This window comes from Schistocerca gregaria, chromosome 1 (assembly GCF_023897955.1).
Source record: "Schistocerca gregaria isolate iqSchGreg1 chromosome 1, iqSchGreg1.2, whole genome shotgun sequence".
Taxonomy (NCBI): Eukaryota; Metazoa; Arthropoda; class Insecta; order Orthoptera; family Acrididae; genus Schistocerca; species Schistocerca gregaria.
The window spans coordinates 857,039,267-857,051,461 of NC_064920.1; the positions used below are offsets into that span (position 1 = coordinate 857,039,267).

A 12,195-nucleotide genomic window follows, 5' to 3' on the forward strand; every position below is an offset into this window, starting at 1 on the left:
CACAAACTTCTCTTCTCCCCAATCCTATTCAATACCTCCTCATTAGTTACGTGATCTATCCACCTTATCTTCAGTATTCTTCTGTAGCACCACATTTCGAAAGCTTCTATTCTCTTCTTGTCCAAACTAGTTATCGTCCATGTTTCACTTCCATACATGGCTACACTCCAAACAAATACTTTCAGAAACGACTTCCTGATACATAGATCTATATTTGATGTTAACAAATTTCTCTTCTTCAGAAACGCTTTCCTTGCCATTGCCAGTCTACATTTTATATCCTCTCTACTTCGACCATCATCAGTTATTTTACTTCCTAAATAGCAAAACTCCTTTACTACTTTAAGTGTCTCATTTCCTAATCTAATTCCCTCAGCATCACCCGATTTAATTTGACTACATTCCATTATCCTCGTTTTGCTTTTGTTAATGTTCATCTTATATCCTCCTTTCAAGACACTGTCCATTCCGTTCAACTGCTCTTCCAAGTCCTTTGCCGTCTCTGACAGAATTACAATGTCATCGGCGAACCTCAAAGTTTTTACTTCGTCTCCATGAATTTTAATACCTACTACAAATTTTTCTTTTGTTTCCTTTACTGCTTGCTCAATATACAGATTGAATAACATCGGGGAGAGGCTACAACCCTGTCTCACTCCTTTCCCAACCACTGCTTCCCTTTCATGCCCCTCGACTCTTATTACTGCCATCTGGTTTCTGTACAAATTATAAATAGCCTTTCGTTCCCTGTATTTTACCCCTGCCACCTTTAGAATTTGAAAAAGAGTATTCCAGTCAACATTGTCAAAAGCTTTCTCTAAGTCTACAAATGCTAGAAACGTAGGTTTGCCTTTTCTTAATCTTTCTTCTAAAATAAGTCGTAAGGTCAGTATTGCCTCACGTGTTCCAACATTTCGACGGAATCCAAACTGATCCTCCCCGAGGTCTGCATCTACCAGTTTTTCCATTCGTCTGTAAAGAATTCGCGTTAGTATTTTGCAGACGTGGCTTATTAAACTGATAGTTCGGTAATTTTCACATCTGTCAGCACCTGCTTTCTTTGGGATTGGAATTATTATATTCTTCTTGAAGTCTGAGGGTATTTCGCCTGTCTCATACATCTTGCTCACCAGCTGGTAGAGTTTTGTCATGACTGGCTCTCCCAAGGCCGTCAGTAGTTCTAATGGAATGTTGTCTACTCCGGGGGCCTTGTTTCGACTTAGGTCTTTCAGTGCTCTGTCAAACTCTTCACGCAGTATCGTATCTCCCATTTCGTTTTCATCTACATCCTCTTCTATTTCCATAATATTGTCCTCAAGTACATCGCCCTTGTATAAACCTTCTATATACTCCTTCCACCTTTCTACCTTCCCTTCTTTGCTTAGAACTGGGCTGCCATCTGAGCTCTTGATATTCATACACGTGGTTCTCTTCTCTCCAAAGGTCTCTTTAATTTTCCTGTAGGCAGTATCTATCTTACCCCTAGTGAGATAAGCTTCTACATCCTTACATTTGTCCTCTAGCCATCCCTGTTTAGCCATTTTGCACTTCCTGTCGATCTCATTTTTGAGACGTCTGTATTCCTTTTAAGTGATATTAAATGTGTTCTATCATTCGGTGAAGGGCATAAGTCGATATGAAGTTTTTTATTCAGAGTCACTAATACTATCACCCCTCAAAGCATGTACCTAACCTCCTGACTCACTATTATATAATGGAAGAACAGGAAGAATGCCGTTAACAACAAAAAATCGTGAGTAACGGTAAGAATTAATACTGCTTGCACTTGTATGTCAAGGCATGAAAACTGTTCACGATTTTAGCAAATAAAATGCTGAAAGAAAAACCTCATTTAGTTACAATGACCCCTGTAGATACTTTAGAATTAAGTGAAACGCGTTTGGTCTTACCAAGACTTTCTTTATAGTTGCAAAAGATGGTGTTTACACTGTACAGTCTCTATATCTGCAAATGCAGAAAAAAGGGACCGAATCAAAGTAGACAAAATTAATACATTCTGGTGGCCGTTGTACCTGTCACAGAAAATGCAGCTCTAAACCGTTTACATACCTGCCGATGGGACGTACGCTGTACGAAGATACATTGACATCTGATCATATCTTCTGGGTACTTTGCCACACAGGCAGAGGTGGCCGTAAGAGCTGCACCACCCTGGTCTTGAACAGCTGCCTCCGGGGGCAGAAGGATGGCATCAGTTCAAAGTACACCAGCGGATGTCCCACTGGCACACCATCGGACTCAGAGCTAGCTGGAGGCCCACAGTTAATGTATGCCAAGAGGCGGCTGCTCGTAGAACCGTGACGCCTCGCTCACCTGGCGTAGGGTGGTTGCCACATTACTATCCCTTTGAATAAAAATGATAGTCATTTATACTGGTACAGTACGTATTTGTTTCGTTGCTGCATCGGTCCGGTCACATGGCTACAACAATTCAGTGCGTGGTAACTGGGCCATCCAGGCGGTGACGCCTGCAGCTTTCTGCTGCGTCGAGTTTTTTTACGCCCTCGGCCACTTGACTCGCTATCGACACGAGGAATCACCCTGATACTACGGTAGCTATGGTGTAACTTCTGCCCGCGGTCTGTCTTCACCCGCTTCTCTGGCTTTTTAGCCCAGGAAGGTGTCTGAATGTTACGAGTCACGTCAAGCAATTAGTTTGTGACGGAAAGTAACATTAAAGCCTTAGTTAAACACTAGTATTAGAGTGTTGGCAGTTTCACTGACTACATCTTGCTCCTGCTACCAGCACTGGTTTGGACAGTGCTGCCACTGGCAAAACTTGTTACAGGATTTTTCTAACAGGTACTGCACAACACCTGCCTATATGCGAAGCAACCTGTTGCTCCAACAGAGGCAGCATTAGGCGGCTCTATAACTGACAAAGCACCCATACCACCGGATACCACAGAATAATCCAGTGTCGCCGACAGACAAGAGGGCAACCCTGCGATATGGGCAGGAATGGAACACTGAAGCGCCAGAGAAACTGGTATAGGCATGCTTATTCAAATACAGAGGTATGTACACAGGCAGAATACGATGCTGCAGACGGCAACGCCTATATAAGACAAAAAGTGTCTGGCGCAATTGTTAGATAGATAACTGCTGTTACAATGGCAGGTTTTCAAGATTTAAGTGAGTTTTAACATGGTGTTACAGTCGGCGCACGATCGATGGGACACAGCATGTCCGAGGTAGAGATGGAGTTGGGATTTTCCCGTACCACCATTTCATGAGTGTAGCGTGAATATCAGAAACCCGGTAAAACATAAAATCTCCGACATCGATGCGGCTGGAAAAAGATCCTGCAAGAACGGGACGAGCGACAACTGAAGAGAAACTTTGAACGTGACATTAGCGCAAACCTTGCTCGAACTGCTGCAGATTTCAATGCTGGGCCATCAACAAGTGTCAGCGTGCGAAACATTAAACAAAACATCCACTTATGTACCATTGAAGACTACACGGCATAAAGCTTTACGGCTCGCCAGGGCCCGTCAATACCGATTTTTGTATCCCACCTGGAAGGCGGCGCGTGGGTCTGCTCCTGAGATCTGTAAAATAGGCCGAATGAAGGAAGCGAGTAGGAGCAGGTGAGGTAAAGCACTTCGGTACTGCAAGTAAAATTAAAGCACCGTTACTGGAGTATAAACATATACAAACACATTACTTAACTGTTGGTACAGATGAGCACGTAGGTGCGAAGCCATTAATGTATCAAAGCTAACAGTTACTAAAAGCTACAAAGGCAAAGTCTATAATGGCTAGCCCTCCTACAAGTAGAAGCTAAGTTGCTAGGTCGTCTGCTCTTTATCAAATGGGCAGGGAGTAGAGCGGCGCTTGTTGAGCTTCACAGCGTCGGCTAGAGGGTGCTGTGGTTGGCGTAGTTCGTCCGCTCTCGTAGTTCCAACCTACAAGCGTGCACCTACGCTGTGGCATCGGAACTATCTATAGCACAATTACAATGGACTCTTGATCACTGCAAATACGTTGCCTGGTCAGACGGGTCCCGTTTCAAATTGTTTCGAGCGGATGGTCGTGTAGCGGTATGAAGACAACCCCACGATTCCATGGACCCTGCTGACAGAGGACTGTTCAAGCTGGTGGAGGTTCTGTAATGGTGTGGAGCGTGTGCTGTTGGAGTGCTGTGGGGCCCTGATACGTCTGGATACGACTCTGACAGGTGACACGTACGAAAGCATCCTGTCTGATCGCTTGCATCCATTCATGTCAATTGTGCACTCCGACGCGCTTGGGCAATTCCAGCAGGACAATGCGGCACCCCACAGGTCCAGAATTGCTACATAGTGGCTGGCCACCAAACTCCCCAGATATGAACATTACTGAGCATATCTGGGATGCCTTGCAACGTGCTGTTCAGAAGAGCTTTCCACCTCCTCGTACTCTTATGGACCTGAGAACAGCCTTGCAGGATTCAAGGTGTCAATTGATTCCAGCACTGCTTCAAACATTAGTCGAGTCCATGCCACGTCGTGTTGCACTTCTGCGTACTCGCGAGGGTGCTACACGGTATTAGGCAGATGTACCAGTTTATTTGGCTCTTCAGTGTATAACATCTATGACCAGCCGAGAACCGCATCCTAGCCACGCTACACCGCATTGGACAGTGATACTTCTGAGCATGACAGTACGCGTATGATCCTGTGATTAAGATCGTGTTCAGTCTATAGCCTGAATAATATGTGATATAAATGTGACATAAAGTCATGCCGGAGGCAGGCTACCAGTATTATAACCATCAGTAGTTCTGCATTCAGGCTCACTGAGTCGCAATCGCAAAATTCGAACATGAGGCAAGGAATGAACTCGTACGATGCGTTTCGGAATTTATCGATCATCAGATATCCAGCAGTGATTGCTTCACGTAGATCTGGCGTTTCGAGTTGTATGTGAAACAAACATTCGCAGACCACTCTATTCCAGTGTAGTGTAGGACTATGATTAATGGCGGCCAATCATCCTTTTATTCGCAAATTATAGTTTGTTCCTTGGAAACTATGAACCAGAAGACATATTAATATTTGAAATCAAATGTTGTGTTCAGAGTTATGTAATGTATTTCTCTTTGTTTGTGTGTAACATTTGAATGTTTATAACGTATTGTAATAAGAGACCATGCACTCGTCTATCAAAACTTAATAAATCCGAAAAAAGCTCTATCGATCAAATGTCAAAATTTCTGAAACTCATGTGTAGAAATGTAGCAAAATGTTTTGTTTGATTTGGATGTAAAGGTATCTGTGGCGAACTTATGTACAGACGGTCGTAGCAGCGTGGTCCCATGTCCTTTGCTAGCTACATCGGGGGAGGCTGCAGAGAGTAGCTAGCAAACGGGTGGCGTGTCTGTCTTGCAGCGAGCAAGACAAGAAGGATAAGGTGCGTTTCCCGGCAGGAGGAGGCGGCGCTGCCCCTGCGGCCAACGGCAACGCCAACGGCAACGGCAACGGCACGCTGCTGGCGCGCTTCTGCCGCGACGTGTCGCCGCGCTCGTGTGAGCACGCGCTGCTGCGCGCCAACGCCTCCAGGCCCTGCTCGCCCACCGAGAGCTTCCTCTCAGCCGGCCCCGTGCTCACCCTGCAGATGCACGTCCGGGAGGCCACCGCGCTCAGGTCAGTCGCAGCGCCAGGGAGAACCTCTGCGAGAGGCGACCAATGAGCAATGAAAAACATTTCTTTTCTGGAAGCAGGTTGGTTTTATTCAAGATTCTAATACACCATATCATCGACATGATTCGTCATTGGGCCAAACAGAGAGAAATCGGAATGTGCGAGATCACGGCTGTAGGGTGGATGAGGAAGAACAGTTCACTGAAGTTTCTTGAGCTCTTCCCCGGTGCGCAGACTTTGATGAGACCTTGTGTTGCCATGGAGATGAAGAAGTTTGATTGTATTTTTGTGGCGGCGAACATGCTGAAGTCGTTTCTTCAGTTTCCTGAGGGTAGCACAGTACACTTTAGAATTGATTGCTACAGCTTGAGGGAGAACATCAAACAGAATAATCCCTTCAGACCCTGTCGCCATGACTTTACAGGTGACAGTGCGACTTTGAAATTTTGCTTTGGAGTAGTGGTGGTGGGGCACCATTCCATGGACTGCCGCTTGGTTTCTGGTTAGAACTGGTGAACCCATGTTTCATCGCCTGTAACAATGTTCAAAATCAGATGTGTGTGAAATCTTAGGGGACTTAACTGCTAAGGTCATCAGTCCCTAAGCTTACACACTACTTGACCTAAATTATCCTAAGGATAAACACACACATCCATGCCCGAGGGAGGACTTGAACCTCCGCCAGGACCAGCCAAGCAGGCCATGAATGCAGCGACCGAGACCGCTCGGCCAATCACGCGTGGCTGTAATGATGTTCGACAAAAAATTGTCACCCTCAGTCTCGGAACGCGCAATCAATTCCACACACAGGGTCCTTCGCTGCTCTTTGTGCTCTTTTGTTAGAAGGCGAGGAACCAAGTGGGCACATGCGTCTGAGTTCACTAACTGGTGGACGATTGTGTCAACAGTATCGGCAGGTATGTCCATTTGAGCAGTGGGTGTTTCGTTGTGATCCATCGATCACCTCCAATGAGAGTGTCCGCACGTTCCAACACTGCAGGATTCACAGCTGTGTGCGGCCAACAGGCAGGCAGGAGATTGGACGGCCCTTCTTCAGTGTCAGGTCTTCGTAAGCATTCAGCAAGGGCCTATGGGTATCTGCGATGTTGCGGTTTTCCGTCGAAAGAAATCCAATGAGAGCTCTCTGGTTAGAACATTCCCCCGTTAGAGACACAATTTTGCAGGCTAGGTATAGCTCCACTAACTGTCGCAACATCAAGAACTATAGGAACTGAATCGGGAATATTCCACAATAAATTCCGCATTTTTTCAACAGAAAATGGCTGAGAAAAAAATGTGTTACGTTACTTATTGAACTCCCTTCGTACATACTCGTACACAATGACAGCAATGAAAAGTGTTGCGTCATGAAAGCACCAGTACGACACGTATTACATTTCCTAGAGATGTCAGCACATAACGGATATCATATGGGATCAACAAGAACTACATTGACAAACTTTCAGAGGTGGTAGTATGGACCAAAACGAGAATAAAAGTCTGGTAACCATGAGCTGTAAAATGTATACCTTACGAGAAATGAGCACATGTTCGACTTCGCCACTATGCGACCCATCTCTTCTATTAAACAAGCGCTCGTACTTCTGCATTTTAGATCCCATGTTTACTAGACATTTTTTCTTGGTTTGGTCCTTACTACCATCGCTGAAAGTTTGTCGTGGAGTTCTGGTTCACTCTGAATGATTAAACTTCCTTTCCCTTACAAACTGATGTACGTCATGAACATGACCATCAAATGTGTCTCACATTGGCACGAATTCACTCTTCTATGTTTTGTGCTCTGGAAACAAACAGCCCCAGAATGTCATCTTCACAAACATCTTACCTTTCCTGAAACACTTGCTGCTGTAGTTCATGAAGATTACTGGTTGGAGGCTCGTATGCAATACCTGTCTTCCTGTCGTATTCCAGACAGACTACGTGAATGAAAAATCAGAATGGTCCATACATAACTCAAGTCTTTTATGGTGTGAACTGATATCTGGTGTCTTGGATTATCTTGCTGGAGTGTGTCATTTCGTATCCTGGCGATGAAAGGTATGACAACAGGATTACTATACTCGCCACGTAATGGCGAGCATTCAACCTCCCTTAAACAATTTCTCAGTCAGTCCTTAACAGGAGCTCCGCTCACAAAGACTCCAGTTGGCGTAGGGGTAGCGGTCTCTAGAATCGGTGGTTCGTGTAAACTTTCACCAGGTCCTTTGTCGACAGAGAGACGCTAGACTTATTGCCGAATACCACCGAGAGCCACTCTTGGTCTCATTTCACGCTGCCTGTTGTTACAGGACCATTTTTTTCAGAACAGACTCATATTTGATATAAACCAGATTTAAAAAGACCAATCAAATCGTAATAATCCATCCCTAGCGATAAATGAGATTTGTATCAGTATCAGTGATTGCCAGTACTCAGTTAACATAGTTTACGTTTTAATACTGAACTCCATGGTTCTTCTAAATAAGTGGCCACTGTGAATGAACATTGAGCTTAGTTCCTAGTGCACTGGTGCAACTGGTTATGCAGGCTGACATGGGAGGCCGCCCTTAGGAAGACTTCTCAGAAGGGCTCGCCTACAGTGGCGAACGTCAATGCCTTTTGATCAGCTGGCCTTCCTTTGAGGCACCGCCCATGGCCGCCTGTCGCCATAAGTCACAATACAGATACGGTCTCCCGTGGTGTACGACCACCGACAGAATCTGTTATCCTCAACAGATAACATCAGCAAGTAGAGTGAGAACCCGTGGGTTAGGCCACCTCTGTTGGCGTGTAACACGGCCGAAAGTAGGCACTACAAAATCCAAATTATTAACGTAATGTAAGGGAAGCCACGACTGCTGACAAAAACAATTTACACGTTAAAGAGTGAACCTCGACTGTGCTGCCGAAGTCCTACCTCACAGGCCACAGACAAAGGTATAAAGATAGCAGGACACAGTTTTCCAGAGCCAAGTGTAATGGAACGTACTACTGGTTATCTGCCAGAGACAAGGGTCAGGAAAAGGGACCAGTTTCTTTTAAGACATCATTTTACAAGTCGGCACTTGGAATATGCATAGTTTTATTATTCGAAATACATAACGGACAAAAACGCGAAAATACGAGTCTCTCTTTTAGGAGGCAGTCGGTACAGTCTTCCTTTTAGGAGGCAGTCGGTACAAAACCACTTCACCTCCAGACTTCTCCGCCAGCAGCCGTCCCCATTCTTCATCCACCGAGCAGCCAATCGGCTCTCCAAGCAATCCTTTAACCAGCCTTGCCAAGATATTAGTTTTGATTTGTCAACTTTGTCGGAAGTTTTCTCGTGCATTTTAAATGTAATAAACTGAATTAATTGTGATTCTTTTTTAATTTTGTAGCCAACGTCTTCCTTAGTCGTTATTTTGAGAGGCAATATTTAATTATATCATATAAATGGGGCCACTTTACACACGTTCAGGCGAACGCATCACGTATTCCCTTATGCTCTACACCACGCTTGTCCCTGCTGTCTGTGATATGGTGTCACACGCTTAGCAACTAGATATCTCCCTCCCGTTTCCAGTAATCTGTTCGTGACAGTTCGTGGCGACCCTCCGCCTGTAAACTGTGACTTGATTTTAACTAATGTCATTAGTCTGTTCGGCACATCCTTTGGTAAGACACATAAATACATTTCCTCTGACATTCGACCTACAGTCGTTGCGTTGCAGATGACTGTTTGTGCAATCTGTGAACATATTTTCAACGCCGATAATTTGACCTTACTCAAAGGCCGATATATGGCGACAAACTGCACTGGACTTGCTGTGTTGCGATCTCCACCTACAAAGTTGCGGTAATGTTAGACGGCCACAATAATCTTCCTGTACTTACAATAATCTTCATCTGCAGGAATGACTTTTTTTCCAAACTGAAAATATTGAAAATAAGCTCACAAATCATTGAAATTTTAATCAAAGCACCCTAGAAGAATGCAAATATTGGCCTATCAATTTGATAGTGCTCGGCCAAGGTGTTCATAGTGTACAAATATCATTTCCGTCACTGTATATTCGTTATAAAAAGCTTTCGTCGATGTTTTCAATCTCCCACACACCTATTTCACTTTTCCACGTAATTTCCGTTCACTTCTAAGCATTTTTCGTAACGCTGCACTAGTTCTTTAGTCCCTCTTCAGAGAAGTTCTCCGCGCGGAGATTGAGCCAGCTTTCAGCCCTTCTTCGTACTCGAACCGGTGTCCAATAAGCCATTGTTTCGAGTGCAGAAAAAGATAACAGTCGCTGTGTGCGAGGTCCGTTTTTTTTAGGGTACATAGCCGAAAAGATCTCAACGGAAATGTTGAATCGATACTCGCTACAGCCAGCAGTCTGCGGACATACGTTGCCGTACAGAGATATGCAGGACATTTGTTTCTCTTGCCGTCCATTTTGCTCTTCACGTCTCAGCTTGTTGAGCGTTTCACATTAAACGTCGCCTGGAATTGTGATTCATGTTACATGAAATCAACCTAAATAAGCGTATTTTCTTCGAACAAAATGGTAGTCATCTTTCCACCCCTGCAAGCAGATTCCTTGACTTTTTTGATTTTTTTTCTCGTTTTTGCCAAAGTTGAATATTGTAACTTATTGGCTTTTTGATACTGCGTCGGTGTGTGGTATATACCTCTCGTCACCCATAAGAGTATGGGACAACAAATCATCTCCACATAGTCGATAGTACACCAAGAACGCTCGTCTGCTTGACATTCTCTGCTCTTTGTTTGGTCGTGAAGCCTTTTCATTACCCAGTTTGCAAAAAATTATCTGTATCCGAGTTTTTCCATGACAATAATTAAATGGTAACGCGTGCAAAATGAGGAAATTCACCAACCACAGCACCGATCGAACTACTCGCAGTATTTCGCCCAATTGTTACACAATTTCATCACCCTACCACACCATTCTTCATCACACATACTTGTAAGGCCACTTTTAATGTTTCGACACCACTGACTAGATTGTGTTGATTCTTTGCTGTAGACCCATGAAGCTGGTACAACTTCTGATAAATCTGAACAGCCATACGTCATCTGCACACATAAATCGAATTAACCTACGCACTTCATAAGTGGCTTCATCGACGATTTTCGAAGCTAGTGCTGTTTGTTTTCGGTTACAGTGGAAAGAGTACTGAATCAAAATGATGACTTCAGAGGCTTCGTAAACAATCAGCGGATGGCGCTGCATCTGTGCCACATTTTTTTCGAGTTAGTTATCTTTTAATAAAAGAAAACAGACCTTATGTTTAGAATAAGACTTGCCTGAACCAACGGTCAGCCTGAATGTGGTTTTGAGTGCTTTCTTCACGCTCGCTTAAGCAAATGCCAGGATGGTCTCAATTCTCCGCTTCAGAAAGCATGTCGTAGAAAATTCCGAAAATAAGTTCCACGCTAATAACATGGTGCAACAAAAGTGTAGCATTGTCAGAAAAGAGTAGATGCTCTGGATTTTCTGCAGATAGAGTTCTGCAGCGGTACAGGCAACAGGTGTATCATACTGGTGATTGAAATTGCAGCGCAAATGGAAACCAACTACAGAGTTGCACGGGACAGTACGATTGTTGTGGACAAAATGTGTGCTATGTATGCTGCTCGGTATCCTGGACGACATCATCCAAGTGTCCGAACCGTTCGCCGGATAGTCGCGTTATTCAAGGAACCAGGAAGTGTTCAGCCACATGTGAACCGTCAACCACGACCTGCAACAAATGATAATGCCCAAGAAGGTGTTTTAACTGCTGTCGCGGCTGACCGGCACATCAGTAGCAGACAAATTGCGCGAGAATCGGGAATCTCAAAAACGTCGGTGTTGAAAATGCTACATCAACATCGATTGCACCAGTACCATATTACTATGCACCAGGAATTCCATGTCGACGACTTTGAACGTCGTGTACAAAATTCAAATGGCTCCGAGCACTATGGAACTCAACTGCTGTGGTCATTAGTCCCCTAGAACTTAGAACTACTTAAACCTAAGTAACCTAAGGACATCACACACATCCATGCCCGAAGCAGGATTCGAACTTGCGACCGTAACAGTCGCACGGTTCCGGACTGCGCGCCTAGAACCGCGAGACCACCGCGGCCGGCCGTCGTGTACAGTTTCTGCCACTGGGCACAAGAGAAATTATGGGACGATGACAGATTTTTTGCACGCTTTCTACTTAGCGACGAAGCGTCATTCACCAACAGCGGTAACGTAAACCGGCATACTTTGCACTACTGGGCAACGGAAAATCCACGATGGCTGCGATAAGTGGAACATCAGCGACATTGGCGGGTTAATGTATTGTGCGGCATTATGGGAGGAAGGATAATTGGCCCCCATTTCCTCGATGGCAATCTAAATGGTGCAATGTACGCTGATTTCCTACGTAATGTTCTACCGATGTTACTACAATATGTTTCACTTCATGACAGAATGGCGATGTACTTCCAACATGATGGATGTCCGGCACATAGCTCGCGTGCGGCTGAGGAGGTATTGAATAGCATATTTCATGA

General features: G+C 44.7%; 1 protein-coding gene across 1 annotated transcript in view; it reads left to right on the plus strand.

Annotated features, from left to right (window-relative positions):
- Positions 1-12,195, plus strand: part of LOC126278200 (uncharacterized) — a 483,044-nt gene that overhangs the window by 371,680 nt on the left and 99,169 nt on the right. The window contains exon 8 of the mRNA XM_049978165.1: positions 5,397-5,651. Within this exon, the coding sequence (XP_049834122.1) occupies positions 5,397-5,651 (255 nt within the window). The remainder of the gene's footprint in view (positions 1-5,396; positions 5,652-12,195) is intronic.